This window comes from Papaver somniferum, chromosome 4 (assembly GCF_003573695.1).
Source record: "Papaver somniferum cultivar HN1 chromosome 4, ASM357369v1, whole genome shotgun sequence".
In the NCBI taxonomy this organism is placed as follows: domain Eukaryota; kingdom Viridiplantae; phylum Streptophyta; class Magnoliopsida; order Ranunculales; family Papaveraceae; genus Papaver; species Papaver somniferum.
In genome coordinates, this window is record NC_039361.1 from 158,236,223 (window position 1) to 158,257,631 (window position 21,409).

Below are 21,409 nucleotides of genomic sequence, written 5' to 3' on the forward strand. Positions count from 1 at the left end.
TTTCAGATAACCACCAACAGAGTTTTCTTACAGCTTAAAAGAACAATTATTGGCCTAACCCTAAGCAGTGGATCACACACACGTGTCCTTAATCAAGCGGCTAGTAATCAACCAGTAATGGAATTACTAAATACACCCAAGACAGCACTAAAGGCAGACTAAAGAGATAGCCCATACTATGCATACTGTGCAATTACCTACCCCTGAAAAACATCCTTGTCCTCAAGGATGAACTTTGGATAGTGAGTGTGAATGTTGGAGGAGTGTTCCCATGTTGCATTCTCTGGGGAAGAATTAGTCCATTGAATCAATACCTGCTTGACAAGCTAGGTGCCCTGTAGAATACCTGCTATCTTTTCAGGTAGCATAATCACTTGGCCTTCATGATCCACTAGTGGCAGAGATAGTGAGGGAGTGTGCTTCTGGACAATGTGTTTCTTGAGTTGAGAGGCATGGAATACAGGATGAATTCGAGAATGTGATGGTAAATCTAACCTATAAGCCACTTTGACAATGCGCTGAAGAATTTGATAAGGACCATAGAACTTGGAAGATAGCTTAAAAAAATTCTCAAGGAAAGAGAGGATTGCCTGTATGGTTGGAGTTTGAGGTAGACAAAGTCTCCAGCTGCAAAAGTTTTATCTTGTCTGGACCTGTCAGCGTATAACTTCATTCTCTCCTGAGCTCTAAGAATGGAATCTTTGAATAAATCAAGCATGGAAGCTATGTCCTTCAAATAAGTCTCAACTGCAGCAATTGAAGTGGTACTGACAGAAGGAAAAGCAAGATGAGGGGGAACATACCCATACAATGCCTGAAAAGGAGAAGTCTTTAAACTTGTGTGGTAGCTAGTATTATACCACCATTCAGCCAATGCTAAGAATTCAGTCCATTTCCCTGGTTTGTGGCCAATGATGCACCTTAAATAATTCTCAACACAAGCATTGACCCTTTCAGTTTGGGCATCTGTTTGGGGGTGATAGGTTGTGCTTAGGTTGATGCTGGTACCCAATGCTTTAAAAAGGTCTTTCCAGAAATTGCTGGTGAAGACTTTATCTCTATCAGACACAATGGAAGAGGGTAATCCATGTAATTTGGCCACCTGAGTTAGGAATGCATGAGCTACATATGCAGCAGTATAAGGATGTTGCAGAGCTAAGAAGTGTGTATATTTTGTCATTCTGTCTACCACCACTAGAATGACACTTTTCTTGCAGCTGAGAGGCAGACCTTCTATAAAATCCATTTTAATATGCTGCCAAGCATGTTCAAGTATAGGCAGAGGTTGCAGAAGGCCAACAGAGTTAGTGTGATCAGCTTTTTTTCTTTGGCATACATCACACTGAGAGACAAGAGAGACTATATATTTATGTATACCTGACCAATAAAAATGACTTCTTGCCCTTATAGAAGTAGCTTGAATTCCAGAATGGCCTCCAATTGCAGAAGTATGTAGAGAGTGTAATAGTTTATCTCTAATCTGAGCACCTCAGTACCTATATAAAGTTTATTCTTGTATCTCAGAACACCATCAATGAACGAGTAATTAGGTATAGAATCAGGGCTGAGTAGTAGTTGAGACATAAGGTGATTGGCCCTGACATCATTAACATAGCTATGCTGAACTTCTTGTACCCAAGATGGTGTAGAGATTTCCATGGACTGGCAAGTAGCAGGAACTGAGGGTCTTCTAGAAAGTGCATCTGCAACCACATTATCACAACCCTTCTTGTACTGAATGTCATAGTCAAACCCTAATAATTTGATGATCCATTTTTGTTGGAATGCAGTGGTAACCTTTTGTTCCAATAAGTACTCCAAGCTTTGATGATCAGTTTTTATGGTGAACTTGGTACCTTGGAGATAATACTTCCACCTTTGAACTGCAGTAACAATAGAAAGAAATTCCTTCTCATAAGTAGAGAGTGTTGCAGCTCCAGTTCCTAGTGTCTTGCTGAAGTAAGCAATTGGTTTCTTTTCTTGAAATAGGACAGCTGCAATGCACATGTCACTAGCATCACTTTCCACTACAAAGGGCTTAGAAAAATCAGGTAAAGCCAATACAGGTGTAGAGCTTATTGCCTGTTTGAGTGTCTCAAAGGCAGTTGTAGCAGCTGAGCTCCACTGGAAGGAGTTTTTCTTGAGGAGATTAGTGAGTGGCTTGCTTATAACTCCATAATTCTGCACAAACTTTTTGTAGTAACCTGTAAGGCCCAGAAACCCTCTCATCTCTTTAATGTTCTTTGGGATTGGCCAAGATTGCAAACAAGAAATCTTATTGGGATCAGCACACACCCCTTCTGTTGTGACTATATGACCCAGATACTCCAAAGAAGGTTGGCCAAAGCAACATTTGGACAGGTTGCCAAAGAGTTGGTGTTGTCTGAGAAGCGTAAAGACCAATCTGAGATGCTCCAAATGTTCACTCATGCTTTTACTATAAATAAGTATGTCATCAAAGAAGACTAACACAAACTTTCTTAAGAATGGCTGAAAAATATCATTCATTAGAGCTTGAAAAGTGGCAGGGGCATTGGTGAGGCCAAATGGCATGACCTTAAACTCATAATGGCCTTGATGAGTTCTAAAAGTTATTTTATGGATGTCAAGATCATGAACTCTTATTTGATGATATCCTGCCCTCAGATCTATCTTTGAAAAGATGATGGCACCATGTAGTTCATCTAGAAATTCATCCACAATAAGGATAGGAAACTTATCTTTAATAGTGATGTTGTTGAGCTTCCTATAATCCACACAGAATCTCCATGAATTATCTTTCTTTCTTACAAGAAGTATGGGAGAGGAAAATGGACTGTGGCTAGGCTGAATAATCCCAGTGTGAAGCATTTCCTTAACCAATTGTTCAACTACTCCTTTCTACACATAAGGACACTTATAATCCCTTTGGTTGACAGGTGAGGAGTTGGGTTGTAATGGAATTTTATGGCCCAAACTTCTTGCAGGCGGAAGAGGGGAAGGTTCTTGAAATATATCAGGATATACTTGCAAGAGTGGAAGTAAAATTTCTAGAGTGGTAGGGGGTGTTGAAGTTGTATTGATGGAGAATAGTTGAGCTACCACCCCATGGGAATGTTTTAAAGAAGAAATTTTTACTGCCTCCCCACTCATCATCAGGAATGAATATTTTGGAGTAGTGCCTTGCAATGTTATAAGTTTGGTCTTGTATAGAAAGGAAACACTAAGTTTTGCAAAATTGAAGGTCACATCACCTAATTTCTTCAACCAATCTGCTCCAAGTACTATGTCACACCCTCCAAGTGGTAATACTCTCAAGTTTTCCATAAAATGGTGCCCTTGCATGCTCCATTGTAGTTTAGGGAAAGTTCCTGAACTTGTTGTTTGCTCTCCATTGGCAACAGTGACCATCATAGGAGAAGTTGGTGTGATAGAGTACTTGAGGGAATTCACTAAGGCACTGTCAATGAAACTAGTGGTGCTACCTGTGTCAATAAGGATAGACACATTCTTCTTGTTGATGAGACCATGGATCCTGATGGTATCACCAGTGGCAGAGCCAGTGAGAGCATGAAGAGATACTTCAACTTCAGATTGAACTGGAGATTCAGGTGCCTCAAGAAACACTTCCTATTTCTCCTCAGTGTCCTGTGATTCAGTAGAGTTCATGTGTAACATGTATAACTTTTGTTTACCCTTAAAAAAGTGGTCAGGCTTGTATACTGCATCACAATTATAACAGAGCCCTTGAGCTCTTCTTTTGTCCATGTCCTCTTGAGAAAGTCTTTTAATGATAGGAGGTGTAGAGGTGTACTTTGGTATAGGTGTGAAAAAGATTTTGAGGTGGAAGGGCTAGATTTGGGTGAAGTGATTATTGGTTTAGGAGGTAAGGGGTTAGGAGTGTATGGTCTCTGTGGGCTGTAATGGGTATTGAAGGATTTGGTAAATGGCTTGGAGGCTGCATTAGCTAATTGAAATTTCTGCTCTTGGAGTCTAGCTAATGAGAAGGCATCAGCTAGAGTTTGTGGGTGGAACATGGATACATTTTTTCCAATGTCATCATTTTATCCACCGAGGAAGCTCATAAAAAAGAAGTATTCACTCAAGGAAGGGTTCGTACGTAGCATCAAAGCTTTGAGTGATTCAAATTCATCATAATAATCATCCACAGAAGATGATCGAACTAATTTACTGAAGCTACCGACAAAATTTTCTTCTACAGGATTTTCAAATCTAGCACATAAATGGAGAGATAAATCTTGCCAGGTAATTCTATTTCGATTAACTTGAAAATTTAGAAACCATTTCTCAGCCTTACCTTCTAAATAGATTGCCGCTATGTCGACTTTCATATGTTCTTCAATATCATTGAGTTGGAAGTATCTTTCACTCTTCTGGATCCATCCTCTTGGGTTATCTCCATAAAATCGGGGAAAGTCTAGTTGGAATCCGATGATGGTGATTAGAAAAGCTAGAATGATGATGATGAGAATAATTTGTGTAGTCATCATCCTTCTGATGTGAACCTTCTGGATCTTCAGGTCGATTGTGATTTGCAGGTTTATGGAGCAACTGAATAAGACTGCGGTTATTCTCTTGTAAGGTTTCTCTGAAACTAGCCTTCACAGTATCAATTTGTGTAGTAAGATCAGTGGAAAGCGTTTTGATATCAGATTGAAGCTTACTGATAGCAGTTTCATTAGCTGAGGTTTTTGTTTCAAGGTCTTTGAGCTTCATTGGAAAAAAAAATTGGGTGAAAACAAGGCTATGAATACCAATTATTGTGATTACACAACAGATTGAAAATCAAAGAATGGAAATGAGGGATAAAATTGGTGATTAACACCTCTTGGATCGAAGAACCAATCCAATTATCTGGGCAAAATAACCGCAGTCAAAGATAAACACTTCATTAATTTTCAGATAACCACCAACAGAGTTTTCTTACAGCTTAAAAGAACAATTATTGGCCTAACCCTAGGCAGTGGATCACACACACGTGTCCTTAATCAAGCGGCTAGTAATCAACCAGTAATGGAATTCCTAAATACACCCAAGACAGCACTAAAGGCAGACTAAAGAGATAGCCCCTACTATGCATACTATGACACAATACATAAGTCAGGCGTTGTGATTAGTTTTACCAAGATACATAACAAGTTATGATCAGTTCTACTCAATCACCTATATTGGTAATCCAGAGATATGCAATGAATAACAATACCAATAAGCCTAGCTATTTCCCTTTCGATTCACAAAACAAGTTTATGAATGTACTTCCTTTAAACAATGTAAAACATTGTTTCCTATGACGAAATCTTCACCTCTTCCCATACATAATCACAATAACATTCATACGATTATGTCTATGTCTTATGTACGAAGTTCAAAATATAAGCATTATACTCCGTATTGTAATTCCTTAATACTATGTCTAACTAGAGTATAATCGTTCACAGTTTTGCAGTTATGTTTTTAATGCACGACTTGAAAGATACGTTAGGAAAGAAATAGTTCAATTCAAAATATTACTAACCTCAAGAGGAAGGATGATGTCGTCGATGTAGATCTTTACTTCTTCACATTATTCAAGTCTTCGAGTAATACTTGTATGTCTCATATCCTAATAACTTTCTAGTTAACATATACGAAGTTGACTCTAGCATATAATCAAGCGACTCTTTAAATGAGTTTTGGTTCACTAAAATATGAAAACCAAACTTGACATATATACGCTTGGTGGGTTCAACCGAGCAATGCTCTAACAGTACGCAAACAAGAGTTCTGAACCTGAATCATCACAATACAGTTCGCATACTAGGTATGCATACCGTGTTGTATCCATTCATGGGTAATCATTCTAAACTCTCGTTTCAATCATTGAAACATCCTTGGAAGACAATAATGGTTGTCTTGCACAAACCATTAGCTTCTAGTAATTTTCAAGTGATTGAATGATCAATACGAAACTTCTCAAGCTAACATCAAATGACTGTCTCACACAAATCATATAAGATGTTCAAGGTAATTTTCACATGACCATCTTTTGAAATAATATTTAGTTTCCAACAATAAATTGTTTCCATCTAAACTCGTCAAGAATATGATGAACATAGCTAAAGCAAAAAGCTTCCAACACATATTTTGAGAAGTAACTAAGCGAGTTAAGCTCAACTCAAAATATCAAATGTGTATAATGTAAAAGTATATATAGCTATACAACTTAGTGTCATTGGAAGATAGAATAAAATATACTCCTGAGTGATTGATAAGTTTTAGTCTTCGCATACCTTTTGTTAATAAGGACTTCTATAATCTAATTGTGATTCTATAACCCGACGACGTACATGTTCACCGTTTCAAAATATTAGCAACTCTAAGGGAACCAAGTGCACAAAATCCGGCACAGTTCTAGAGGCGTAAGGAACGCGACTGTACGTTTATCGGTGTAAGACTTGGTTAGGATTCAATTACATTCCAGTCCGAAGTTACCTTGTATTATACTAGAGTCTGTAGCAGCTTAATACAGTGTGGTGTTCAATCTGGAGGTCCCGGGGTTTTTCTGCATTTGCGGTTTCCTTGTTAACAAAATTTCTGGTGTCTGTGTTATTTCTTTTCCACATTAGTATATTTTTATATAATTGAAATATCACAGGTTGAAAACCTTTAGCCTTGCTAACTTTGGGTTCTAGATTTGGATTTTATGTTTTATATTAGGAGACAGGGTAACTTAGTAATTTCGTACTCAAAAAACGCCCCTTAGCATCCTAAGGATAAGAATATTAATTTATATCCACCAATTGCCCGTTCAACAAAATTTTAAAAGTTGTGGATGCTCATATTCAATCTGGCTTCATGAAGATTGCATCATAGCCAAAATTAGTAATAGTTAAATAAAATAATATAATTATTTTTTAGTCTTTAGTTAAATTATCAATGATTAAATATATTATATTCATTGGAGGAATCACGGATTAATTCTCGACATTAAGCTTACTTAATGTCGTGACGAGAACCAGCTTAATGTCGTGACGAGAACCAGAACTAAGTCATGTTAGTTGGTCTTTTAATCTTGTTAGGAGAACTAGAACTATTATGTCTATTTTTGAGTATGACGAGAGGGTAACTCATGATATTGAAGATGTAATCACTGGGGACAAATCAATTGTATCGGTTCATTCTCTATAAATAAATTTTCTTCTTGTATCAATAAATAAAAAACAAAAAATAAAACGCAAAACTCCGTGTCTGTCGGTATAAATCATGTAATGCGTCTAGATCTGTGCACCATAACCAAAATTTTGCAGGATGAAGTAGCAAAGAATGTCTATTTATTTTTTTGTGATCGGTAAAGAATTTGATGCTAGCGAGTTTCGAACTCGGGTCACTGATATTATCACCCAATAACTTTACTACTACTGTACTACAGTGACACCGGCAAAGAATGTCTATCCCACAGCTGTCTTCTGCCTCCGTATCTTCGAACATACTCCTAGATCTTTCAATGAAACAAGACTACTCTTGTATGGAATACCTTGACTAATTGATAGCGTCCTGCCCTCATTCATGTTCATAATCTTTTTAAAAATGCCAGTTTCATGATCATAACTACAGAGATTCCAATCATTCACCCAAAAGAGAACTTCATTTTTCTCTGTTACAGCAAATGGTTGATAGCAATCAAACTTGCTGCCTATGCGTTGCCACTCGAAAGAAAACTTTTTACTCCAAGATCCATAATCCTTTTCTCTTCGCTCGTAATGATCCCTGTTCTCAACATGTCTAAATGACCATATGTCTACACGTTCACCATTTTGTTGATGAACAACATACAAGTTTCCTCCCATCACTTGGAGTTGATAAAGGAATCCTTACATTTTCCGATACAAGGTGGAGGTGGGAGCACCCCAAACTCTTCGGTTTCCAAACCGAACGTCACAATCTTCCCATCTACGTCGTCCATAAAATGCAGTGCTCCGTTTGCTTGGACGCCCGGTAACCATAATGTGTTGGTGATTTCTCCGACGTCTCTCCACCCGCTGCTATTATTATTATTCCCAAGAGTATACACCTGAACCCATCCAGCGGCACTACTTTCTGGGAAATTAGCAGGGTAGCAAATTCTGACGACCTTGTACTCGTTTGTCGAAGAAAGGTAACCAAATCCACCGACGATACGACCACAACTTGTACTGTTAAATCTCGGGAGATGAACGTATTCTCCAGATGCAGGGTTGCATATTGGGTACAGAAAAACAAACCAAACCGTTGCAAGAACCGATGGCCACTGTGTTGCTTTCTTCAGTCGTATCAATTGGTGGATGGTCGATCTCAGTAGCGTGTGTTTCGAAAGAGTAATTAAGCTCGTGACGGTGTGGATTATCTATGCTCATCAAATCGTAGTGATCTGTATAATATAGTTTAGCATTGTTTTGGCCGCGTGATGCGACTGCGAAAAGGCATCCCCCGTTTTTATGAGATAGAATCCTTTCCCATGATCTGCATACTAGTTTGCACCTCGATAAAAACTCTATCGGAACGTGTGAAAGAAGTTTTGATATGATATCCTCGCTTAGCTTTTCCATGGCGATCTATATAGTATTAATTAATCAACTTCCCACCAAGTCTCTTGATATATATATACCTTGATTTCTCTGCTTAATATCACGCACTTAGAAAAACCAAAAGGGATTAGTCCAGTTGGCCTGGTCGAACTCTCAGGTCAATATTAAGCCCTTGGAATACAGGAGACATTATGTATATGTAGGAACTCATTCCTAAATTTAGTCGAACTTTCGTAGCATGTTTGGATGTATCTTCCGAAGTTACTTTTTAAACTTTTTAGTTTCTAGAAGTTAGAAAACATCCAGAACTTTTTAGTTTCTGGATGTTTGTGACTTCTGTTTTTGGAGAAGCAAAAGCATTTTTATATTTGGTATCCAAACGCGCTATCAAGGTCTAGTATAAGTTATTTTGGAAATATTCCAAATCCAACTATTGAAAATCTTCTGAATTCATGTCCCCTTGGAATCCTAATTCTAAGAAGAAGAAAAAAAGGAGAAATTTATGCTTAAGTCAGGCCAAAAAACTTGTCCGATCTATTTGGGTGTGACTGTCATTCATTCAAACTTGAATTCTTGTGCACGGTTAGTTATTTCCTAATAGTATAATTGCTCTGGAGAAGAAAACACAGTGGCTTTACGAATGTGATTAATTTTCCTTAGCAGTTGAATGCGATGGGCGGACGCCTTGGAGCATTTGAATAAAGATTAAATTTGGTAAAACAAAACAAGAAATCCATGTATATATATAAATATGCTGATTCACTGATTCTATAACTAGTATTACAGCGCTGACTGTCTAAATGGAACTCGGGTTACAGAGACCTGTAAGATGCGTCTGAGGTGTAATACAAGGGGTTACATAAGGAAGTCTACAAACAAAAAAATTCACGGAGCCCAGAATGGTTTAGGAACTGCAGCTGCCATAGACTTGGAACTAACCTTTGAGATTTCTTGTTCACCCCTACTATCATCTCTAAGGTTCTCATCCTCATCATCTTCATCCCCGTACTCCATGAGTTGGGTCAAAGTATCTACAATGAAAGAAAAGAAAAAAACCGTCAAAAAACTTGGACAACAAATTGGAATGGCGTTGGGAAGCAAGACCATACAGTTCTATGAAAAGCACGTCTGGGACTAACAACAAATAAGCACACATATAAAAGTAAATAAGAGCATGTACGGGCAAGTGTTTGATCAGGCCAACTTTAGTGCAATTATGAACTAGTCTAGTTCAAATGTAATCAACTACGGTGCCATTAGATGATGATTGAAAAATAAAAGTTCAAGAAATGCAAGGCCTTTTCTTCCATACCAGGGACAGGTGGACCAGATGTTGGGTTAATCGTTGTTGCGTTTTTATCCCCAGTTGTTTGGGAGAGCGATTTAGGTACTGTGAATTTTGGCGTTGGAGGTGGGGGCATGGCCATTGAGGATGAGGGTGGTGGCATCCCATTTGATGATGACTGCACCAACTTCTTTGGAGGCGGCATATTCGAAACGTTCCTACATGAATCTGAAATTGCACCTGGCTCAACAAATTCTGATCCCTGTGGTGAGTTCTGAAAAAATGAAAAATTCAACATCCAAAACGCTTAGTAATGCCAGGGAATATGACACAGAAGGAGATATAATGGGATCTATTTAGGCTTAGTACAAATATCTCAGCAAGCCCCAGATTGTTATCCTTGCCATACACAACTACAGGTCATATTGAGTTCCAAGCAAGCCTATAAAATATACACAACTACAGGTCATATGGAGTTCCAAGCAAGCCTATAAAATCAAAGTTTTAATTCTAAAACAGCATTGGAGAAGGTAACCACAAAGACTCAAGTACAAGAACCAGATGCTATTAAAAACAACCGATGCCTTGGTTTCAGACGTGCAGCGACAGACACAACGAGAGAAAAAACAATGCCCAGAAAATGGCAGTCTGGATTTAAGTAGAAAAGTCATGACGTTGAAGATTTACTTATTTAGTATCCATAGTTGCAATGGTACGATGAGAAGTGCATAACATGTGGGAATTGACCATGTGCAGTCAACAGAAATCCAAAAGAAGATAGGGAGTGAGGAACAAAAAAGGCTGGTAAAAAAGAATCCACTCATTAAACACTGTTCTCATACTGACTCCACAACTAAGGATCCTGTCACACATGAGAACCAAAGATCCAGTATACAGACATTGTGTTGGCCTATCAGTTTCTGATTAGGTCAGAGAAAATACCTGGAATAAATTCAGCAAGTGTTGTTAAATCTTGTATACAAAATATTGAAGCACAGCCCTAATAATTCACGCTCAATAAAAATCATTGAAGCCAGGGATCACGTAGTTCATTGAGGTGGTTAACGGTCCAGAACTTCACTAAGAACGCTAGGTCTATGACTCCCATATCTCCATAGACTAACAATCAAGTTTGAACGGAATAGCAGACCTAGCTTTAAATCGAGGACTTCACTTATGGATTTAATCTTTACAAAAACGCACCATAGCAGCACGGGACTTGTATTAGCTGAAATGGCTACTTCATTAACCTTCAAAATGTAGCATTTCTATCTATACCCTGGGTAGATCTTTTCTGACAGCAAAGCAAATTAAGAATAGTATAAAAGGTCACCTCTCAATTTATTGACTGCTATTCTAAGGGATTAAAATATAGTAACTAAGTATTACCTCTATATACAATATATTACGTATAATATTGTTGAAGTCTTCTTATTTATTCAGCTTCTAAACCAAATTGTTCAAGTAAAAGTGACACTTAAAGAAAAATAAGAGAGATGCCAAATAGCTGCAGTAAACAACCACAGAGTAGTAACCTAGAAACTGCATTAAATACCTGGTGGGGCTTTGCAGGGCACTTGGGAACAACTGGTAGCTCCTGAAACTTGCGCCTCTGTGCACGTCGTTTTTCTGTGTCACTAACAGGGTTCGAAGATGGCTTTGACAAAGCATTTCCTGCTGATGCTGATGGAGTAGTTACACTGGCAACTGGATATGGTGACTGTCGAAGGGCTAAGGCAACTTGTTGTAACGGCGTGGCTTGTGGATATATGCCACCATATCCACTGTAGCTTGTCCCACTAGACACTGCAGGCTGAGGATAGGAAGCCGTAGTTGTGGATGGTAACCATGATCCCACGTTTTGTGAAACACTTCCTTGCAGATGGACACAAGGCATCCCAGGGAGGGTGGCAGCGGAAACTTGTGGAGCTACTGGTGTAGAATAAACACTTGAGGACGTTCTAGCACCAATTACACCACCATTTTCATTTTGCTCATTCCCAGAGCTTTGAACTCCAGCCAACAACTGTTGAGGTGGTGGAACAGCATTGTAAGCCTTAGATGATGAAACCCTACTAGAAAGAAGGTGAAAACATCATATGCAAACCCAGATACTATTGGCAAAATAAACCCATAAAATTACAAACTGTCAGTATAGTTTGTTTCATCAGAACTTCAAAGTTCAAAATATACCCATCTTCCATTCTAAACTCTATGAACTTGTGCTGAACAGATGCCACAGGTATGCAAATGGAATAACAGAATTTTGAGAGATATATGCAAAAGGGAATGCAATCTTATAAATTGGTTTGAAGGCATCAACAGCCCAAACTAAAATTGCGAACCTGTTGAGAAGTACAAGCACCTCTAGTGTACCAGTAATATATGCGCCAATGATGAATGACGCACAAATAGCCGAAATTTATGAGTTTAGAGCTAATTACCTAGAGGTACCACACTCGACACTAATAGTGTCCAAGAGATTTTCAGCCAGTAGCTTTGCATCTTCAAGACTTTTTGGATTAATACTTGACAAATATAAGTGCAGTGGTTGTTGTGATTCTGCAAAGTAGAATAAACTGTAATAAATAAACAGATGACACAGCCAACCAAATGTAGCATAAATCAAGAGTCAAGGCTCACCACACCAAGAAAAAATTAATAAAATAGAAAAAGATAAGATAAAATAGAACCTTGAATTTGAGGATTCTCCAGGTTTCCTGAACCACGTCCTCTAAGCAATACATTTGCTCCTGTTGCATTCATAATGTGATTTATATACTGGTCCTGCATGAACAAATCCCAACCACCAGCAGCACAAAAAAAAATTCTCCCAATTGTATGGAGATGTCAGAGAAAGCTTAGAAACATTAGAATCTCTTATCCACATACCAAAAAACAAAAAAAAGACTCTTAATTCACCAAGTAGGTTAAGACTACAAAGGAGGAGAGCACTGGACAGAGACATCGAATGATGACGAGAAGATCAACATGATTACAAAATGACTAGTGAGCAGGAATATCAAAATTTTCATTTATGTCACTTAGACTGTGTTAAGCAAGTCAAGTAAATGTGGGCTCCAAAAGGAAAACTCACATTTGGCCCTCGGATGCGAGCTGCAATGTTTAATGATGGATCAGTATTGAAGCCCAAAAAGACGCATGTTTCCAGTTGCTGAGTGACCTGTGTCAATATTTATCAGCGGACGACTTATTGTATATGCTATATCGTGCAAGAGCTTGCTGAAGTATGTTGTTCTCTCTGTAAGTTACCTGTCCTTCCGAGTTGACAATAGAATGAAATGGAGTAGAAGCTGCATGAGAACCTACGCCGGGTTTGAGCATTTCTTCAATCATTGACGCTGCACTATCAACTGCTACAATCCTTTCTGCTGTCTCTTTTAACTGAAAAGGCACCCCGTTCAACAAAACCGACATCAGCAGAGTGTCCCACAGACAATAATAAATGCACAGCGTTCAAAATACAGTTTCAGGAAGAGTAACTTCTAATAGTGAACATCTTATAAATACATTCAATAAAAAAATAAGTTGTCCTTACAGAGATGTGAAGAAAAATCAAAGACAAAAAGGAAAGTTACTACACCAGATCTAGAATATCACCTTTCCAATTCAATACAATTATGTGAAACACTAGGGATGAGAACTTACGTGGGCCCCAGCAGAGATGTGAAGATATAATGGTTTCTCACTGTCATTCAAGGCATTTGGAGGACGATATTTTCCCCTGCAATGAAAAGTAACAAGGATTATAGGGATGAATTATAGAGTATTATAAGGCACATAATATTGCATTAGGAATTGTATTAACCTAGTTATGACAACTGCGCCGGTGCATCTCTGTATCTGCGATGGCAAAAACCATTTCATGTCAAGCTACTAATAGTTACAAGAAAAATGTACAGAAAGCTTATGAAATCGCTCAATATGCAATTGAAATTAACAGAATGTACCTCCTCCTGCGTCTGCCGTTTTGTGAGCTTGTAGCGGACCGTAGGTTCAGCATCATTTATGACAATTTCTCGTGCTATCAGCTCATCTTGGATTTTGGGCTGAAGCAGCAACACCATATTAAAAACATAAGGCAAAAATGAAAATTTACATCAGAATATTAGTAAAAACTGTAAAAACTAGAAAGAACAGTGGTATCACAGAACGTATTAGTTTAGAATCCAAAAAAGTTATTTTAGGTTCTACTAGATTGTAGTTAGTACCCATTATGAAGGCCCTGAGTTTGTGTTTTTTTTTGTCAATCTTTTTGCTTTGTTTTGTACCCATTATGTGTCTCTTTTTGTATTCTTTGGTATCTTTAATAAAATTCGCATCGCAAAGCAAAAAAGTAAAAAAAAGAATCCAAAAAACTCTAATCAGCATTCATGTAACTAGATAAGTATGAGTCCACTAACTAACAAGAAATGACAATTATAGGAAAACAACAGCCAAGTATATTACAAGATATATCTCACCAAATTTAAGTTTTGTACCACTGAAGCCACACTCTGTTGGATGGGAGCCTGAAAAATATGAGGAACAGCCGAGTACGTCGTCGATACTGGAGTGACGCCTGGAAGTGTTAATCCAACAATAGTCCCAATGTTGTTCAGTGGTACAGCTAATCCAGCTGATATAAAGGATTCTGCAGGCTGATCCCATTTTCTCTTTTTTCTGCAACCATAATTAATAAACTAGTCTTTTCAAAAATGATTCCAAATTAAAAATTCTGCAGAAATCTTGACATCATAATTAGAACACAAAAAACTGTTTCCAGCTATTTGAACAATGACCCTAAACAATTTCCATGCAGTATCCACAATCATAAAACCCTAAGGTCCAAGCTATCACTGCAAATCAAGTTGAAAAACCCAATCTCTCTCAAAACTAAGAAATTAGAGAGCAATTAGGGTTTAATGGATGAATGAATGTACCTTTGTCTTGTTACTCCTGATGAATTATTAATAGATTCTTCAGAATAAACCTGGTCTGTCATGATTTTACTCTGTAATAATAATACTAAGCTTTGATTTATTGATGGATTGGTTGGGGAAGGTGAACTAGGATTGCAGAAGCGAAGAGGGAATTTTATTTCGTTTGTGTTATAGTTTTCGATGTTTATTCTTTTCCTTTTTGATTTCGGATGGGCTTGGGCTCGTCTCGTCGGAGGACATAGTCTTGAGACCCACCTAACTCGTAAACATGTCGGCTGACCTGAGGGTGTCACATGGCACACGTCCTGATACCAAATAGCTGCGGTAAACAACCACAGCATAGTAACCTGGCAACTGCCATCAAATACCTGGAGGGGTTTTGCAGCTGTGCGTGCCGTTTTCCTGTATCACTAAGAGGGTTCCAAGATGGCTTTGAAAATGCACTCCCTGCTGATGCTGACGGAGTAGTTACACTGATAACTGGATATGGTGACTATCGAAGGGCTAAGGCAACTTGTTGCAATGGCGTGGCTTGTGGATATATACCACCATATCCACTGTAGCTTTCCAAACCGTTGTTGCAGATGGCGGCCTATAACCAAATGCTCCCATGTTTTGTGAAACACTTCCTTGAAGATGGACACCCAAGGAGTGTCACAGAAACGTGTGGAGTTACTAGTGCAGAATAAACACTCCAGGACGTTCCGCCATATTCGTTGCATGCATTCATGACGACCTGTTACATTATATCTATTGCGGAAGCTGGCAATAAAAGACACAGTTGTAGAACACAGGAATTACATGGTTCATCTCATAGCTTACATCCACAGGAGAAGAGAGGGAATTGTATTATCACAGTTCATCATACAATGGAAGCTCCGGGACTAAATAGGAGCTTGAGGATATATTCTTGCCATAAACAAAAGACGTATTCAGAGCTAGAATATCTCCTACAGTAAATGACAGTGTGCACACTCTTAACACACAATGGAAGGTATATAACCACATCATGTCCTCATTATTCTCTTCTCCGCCAACACTCCCCCTCAAGTTGGTGCGAAAATGTCAATTGAACCCAACTTGCCCAATATTTCACGAAACTTTGCAGTTGGTAATCCTTTCGTGAAAATGTCAGCTAACTGTTGCTCACTGCGAACAAAGGGAGTGCAAATGATTTTGGCACTCAACTTCTCACGTATAAAATGACAGTCTACTTCAATGTGCTTGGTCCTTTCATGGAATACCGGATTTGATGCTATATGAATTGCCGCTTGATTATCGCAAAACAATTTCGCTGGTTGAGAAGAACCAAATCCTAAATCTCTTAAAAGGGAGCGGAGCCAAATAATCTCACACGTAGTTGATGCCATTGCTCGATATTCTGCCTCGGCACTTGATCTGGAGACAACATTCTGTTTCTTGCTCTTCCATGTAACTAGGTTTCCTCCAACAAAGGTACAAAAACCTGTTGTAGATTTCCTTTCTACTGGACAACCAGCATAATCAGCATCAGTGTATGCAGTTATGCAACTAGCCGTTACAGAACTGTGGCCATTTTTTCGCATCCAAATACCTCTCCCTGGAGAACCTTTCAGATATTGGATAATTCGATCGACTGCATGCATATGACTGATTTTAGGAGCATGCATGTATCGGCTGACCAAACTCACTGCATACGAGATATCTGGACGGGTGATGGTCAGATAGATTAGCTTGCCTACCAGTCTCTGAAACAAACCAATATCTGACACTAGCTTCCCATCATCACCAAGTTTGCTGCCACTATCAATAGGTGTGTCAGATGGTTTTATTCCCATCTTTCCACTCTCTTGTAACATGTCTAAAACATATTTCCTTTGGTTAAGAAATATTCCTTGATTTGAATAAGCCACCTCTATGCCAAGAAAATACTTCAATATACCCAAGTCTTTAATGGCAAACTTTTTATGTAAGAATGCCTTTAACTTCAGGACTCCTTCTTGATCATCTCCAGTGATAACAATGTCATCAACATAAACCAACACAATAGTGGTACCTGCCATTCCTTTTCTAGTAAAGAGAGATGGGTCTGCAATGCTTGTTTTAAAACCACTAGTCTTGAGAACTCCACTCAACTTTGCATACCAAGCTCGTGGCGATTGTTTAAGACCGTAGATGGCCTTTTTAAGTTTACAGGCATATCCATACCGAGTCTCTTGAGGGTGACCAGGGGGTATACTCATATACACCTCTTCCTCTAAATCTCCATGTAAAAACGCATCTTTTACATCCATTTGAAACAATTTCCATCCTTGATTGACTGCCAAGGATAGAAGTACTCGAAATGTATTCATTTTTGCTACAGGTGCAAATGTTTCCATGTAGTCAACTCCATAGGTCTGAGTAAATCCCTTAGCCACCAATCTAGATTTGTACCGTTCAATGGTTCCGTCGCTCTTATACTTGATCTTGTATATCCAACGACATCCAACTGTTCTCTTCCCCACCGGCAGTTTGACAATATCATATGTGTCATTGTCATCAAGAGCTTGTAATTGTTCTTTCATGGATTTCCTCCAAATTGGTTTTGAGTTGGCCTCTCTGAAATTTGTGGGTTCACGTTCATTTGATAATGAACTCAGGAATGAAAAATGAGGTTGAGTGACATTATCATATGTCATATAGTCTTCTATAGGGTAGGAAACTGTGTGATATGTGAGATAATCTTTTAACTTTTCTGGTGGGTGACTGCCTCTTCCCGAACGTCGTAAAACAGGAGGAATTGGTACCGCTTGTTCTGTAGATGACATCTCAGAAGAAATTGTGTCACCATTATTCACCTCTTCGGGTTCAGATAATAAGGGAGAAATCATGTTACTACCAACTGGAGATGTATCCTCTTCGGTAGCTTCACTTGTTTGTGGAGCATGACCAGTTGAAAGTGGTAGAGAACTAATAGGTGTTAAATCACCTAAATACTCCCCCTGAGAACGATTCTCGGAATCAAGCATTGGACGAAAGAATGATTCTGTTTCAACAAACCTAACATCACGGGAGACAACTAACTTTCGAGAGGTAACATTGTAGCATATATATCCTTTCTTGGTCGACGAATAACCAAAAAATACACAACGTGTTGCTCGGGGGTCTAGCTTATCACGGTGGGTTGCTTGGAGATGCACATAGCAAACACAACCAAAGACCCGCAGGTGAGATGTAACAGGTTTGTAACCCTTTAAGACTTCTAGAGGAGACTTGAATTCAATAATACGACTAGGTAGTCGATTAATTAGATAGGTAGCCGTTAAAACCCCATGAGACCAGTATTTTTTTGGTACATGCATATGAAGCATAATGGCCCTTGCTGTTTCAAGAATGTGTCTAAGTTTCCTTTCGGCTACCCCATTTTGTTGAGGCGTTCCCACACAACTGGACTGATGGATGATCCCTTGATTTTTAAGAAAAATAGGAAGTGAACCTTTGACAAATTCTGTACCATTATCTGATCTAAACACCTTAATTTTAGCACAAAATTGAGTAACCACCATTGCATGAAACTCCATAAAAGCAGAATACACTTCAGTTTTTGATTTCAATAAGTATAACCAAGTTGCTCGAGAAAAATCATCAATTAATACTAAGAAATACTTGTATCCATCATATGAATCAATGGGTGCAGCACCCCATAAATCTGAATGAACTAAAGCAAACGGTTCACTAGAAACAGATGTTGACTTAGGAAAAGGTAAGCGAGCTTGTTTAGCATATTGACAAGCATCACAGACAGTTGATACACCTGACAAAGATGGAAAAAGACTCGACAAAATCCGAGAAGACGGATGCCCCAAACGATAATGTAGAATCTGGTTGTCCAAAGAGCTGGTGGTATGTAAAGCTTTGTTAACAGAATTGCAGGGATTAAATAGATAGAGTCCATGCGAATATATTCCTTCACCAATCAATTTCTTCGTCGTTCGATCCTGAAATATGACAGGCGTAGGAGTGAATAAAACATTACAATTCAATGAATTTGTAATTCTCCCAACCGATAACAGTTGAACAGGAAATGACGGAACAACTAAAGCATCATCACTTGAAGAATTTGGAAAAATATTAAGTTTACCACTTCCTAAAATCGGTACAGATTTTCCATCAGCAACAGAAACGGTTTTCTTTTCACAATTAGAATTAAATGATTGGACTGAATCTGGATTGTTTGCCATATGATCAGTGGCTCCAGAATCAACAATCCAGCTATTCATCTTATGATTCGAAGTAAGATAGGCTTGGAGAATACCTGAGGCATTAGTAGAAGGATCTTCAGATGACTTCTTTGTTGAATTACTATACTGTTGCAGAATGTGGTTTAACTGACTCAATGTGATAGAAGTATCAGCTACAGCGGCTTGCTCCTTTTGTTCTTTCTTTTTATTGCTGTCGAACATGGGTTTTAAGTGTGGGTGAAGTTGCCAACAACGATCCTTTGTATGCCCGGTTTTATTGCAATGATCACATCGGTAGATTTCTCGTTTCCCTTGGCCCTTATTGCGATTACCATATGGCTTCCCTCTTTCAACAGCAAGAGCACTGGATTCTTCTCTGACAGGAGCAACTTTGGAGTCCATGACTTCTTTTCGAGTTTCTTCACGCTGAATAGTTGCACAAATGCTAGACAGAGAAGGAACAGTTGAGTTCATCAAGACATGACTCTTAAGAGCTTCATATTCAGGCTTTAAGCTGTGAAGTAACGAGAAAATTTTATCTTCTTCAGCGCGCTTAAGAAGTACTTTTGGATCTATAGTATGTGGTCGATAAATAGCTAGTTCATCCCACATTCGTTTCAAGTTTCCATAATGCTCAATAAAGGGTTTATCGCCTTGAGTTGCAGCTGCAATTTCATGTTGTAGCTGGAATATCCTTGCAGCATTATTTTGATTACCATATAACTCGGCTATAGAATCCCACATGTCCTTTGAAGACTCAGAGAAATTAAAAACATTAGAAATAGTTGGTTCCATGGAATTGAGAAGCCAAGTCATAACAAGATGATCTTGAGAAATCCATTCTTCTGATTTCTTATCATCACTTGGCCGACTATTTTTGCCGTTAATGTAACCAAGTTTTGATTTTCCACCAAGAGATAAAGTCACAGCTCTTGCCCATGCTACATAGTTGGTACCATTAAGAGGGACATGAGATAGCTTTATGTTTGTATTAGAATCAGACTCCGACATTATCAAATAAGATATATTGTTTCAGATCAAAAAAACAAAGAAGGAAGAACAATAACCTCTTCAAGAAGAAATACGACAGAAAAAAAACAAACCCGGCAATAACAAGTTTCAGAAATTACTGACCAGATATCGCAATAACCTGCTCTGATACCATATTGCGGAAGCTGGCAATAAAAAACACAGTTGTAGAACACAGGAACTACGTGGTTCAGCTCATAGCTTACATCCACAGGAGAAGAGAGGGAATTGTATTATCACAGTTCATCATACAATGGAAGCTCCGGGACTAAATAGGAGCTTAAGGATATATTCTTGCCATAAACAAAAGACGTATTCAGAGCTAGAATATCTCCTACAGTAAATGACAGTGTGCACACTCTTAACACACAATGGAAGGTATATAACCACATCATGTCCTCATTATTCTCTTCTCCGCCAACATATGTTCATTATGTTGTATCCAGGCTTGTGCATGCATTGCATTCACCCAGAGAGGGACGGCCTGTTGCATTGTATCTTTATGTTCATTATGTTATTGCTTTGGGTAGATTAATGAATGAAAAACCTCTAATGTCATGTGGGATACATTTAGGGAAAAGGAGAAACTAAGACTTCCGTTACTGAAATGCCTACAGATCAAAACATGTTCATATTTTGATGCAAGTAACACGAGACTTGAGGTTTTATCCTATCACCTGAGGTTGCTGACAAGCCTCATCCCCAGTATCCTCACCTGAGGGTCCTTGAAAGAAAAAAAGACCAGGCTCACACCTCATGAAAGGTAAAGATTAAGATTAAGGATTCACTTCTTAACTTGAGACCTAAACAATTCCTTAGGTTAAACAAAGCAGCCATACTGTTCTAAAAACTTATAGTACAATGCTCTAAATTATCAACAAATCTCTGGGTCCACGACAAGGCGGAGGGGAGAAGAAGTCGGGGTAATCACTTGGTCAATAACATCAAAATCGAGCTGCAGCTAAATCTTGTCTTGTTTGCCCCTGAAATGGAAGAAACAGTTGCAAGTTTCTCAGTGATGACTTTACCTAGATAAAACTCTGAAAAAAACACAAAGGATTTAAAGACAAGGATTAAACAAAGAAAAGAACTTACTCTGGTTGTGCTTATGAACCGAATTCAACCTCCGGGGGAGCAACTGGAGGTGGCCGAATAAGGTAGATATCTTTATCACTGTATTAGTGTAAAACATTATATTAAACTGGAGGATAGTTGGCACTTAATAGAGCAACAAAAGAAGGTCTACAGTTTATATACCGGAAAAGCTGTCCGGCTAGATACAAGAAAGGCTTCTCAAAGTTGTAGTTACTCTTTGCAGAAATCTCATAGTATTGGAGATCATTCTCCCTGTGGAAAGTAACGTCGCTTGCTTTCACTTGCCTGTTCTTGACATCATCAACCTTGTTT

At 38.5% G+C, this 21,409-nt stretch overlaps 1 protein-coding gene across 1 annotated transcript; it reads right to left on the reverse strand.

The window, feature by feature from the left end:
• Positions 1–9,253: 9,253 nt before the first annotated feature.
• Positions 9,254–14,918, reverse strand: LOC113271718 (protein RIK-like). Its single transcript, XM_026521624.1, has 12 exons — positions 14,772–14,918; positions 14,313–14,511; positions 13,800–13,898; positions 13,658–13,692; positions 13,498–13,573; positions 13,102–13,233; positions 12,926–13,012; positions 12,522–12,615; positions 12,273–12,390; positions 11,384–11,900; positions 9,856–10,102; positions 9,254–9,574 (listed from the first exon to the last, which is right to left on the reverse strand). Exons 1-12 carry the CDS (start codon positions 14,831–14,833, stop codon positions 9,429–9,431), a joined length of 1,812 nt encoding a protein of 603 aa, XP_026377409.1. The 5' UTR covers positions 14,834–14,918; the 3' UTR covers positions 9,254–9,428.
• Between the last annotated feature and the right edge of the window lie 6,491 nt (positions 14,919–21,409).

Coding starts and splice junctions, on each gene's coding strand:
- LOC113271718 (XM_026521624.1), bottom strand. CDS start 14,833: ATGACAGACCAGGTTTATTCTGAAGAATCTATTAATAATTCATCAGGA. Junction 14,512..14,771: donor TCAGGAGTAACAAGACAAAG/GTACATTCATTC, acceptor TTATGGTTGCAG/AAAAAAGAGAAAATGGGATC. Junction 13,899..14,312: donor TGGTACAAAACTTAAATTTG/GTGAGATATATC, acceptor TTGCTGCTTCAG/CCCAAAATCCAAGATGAGCT.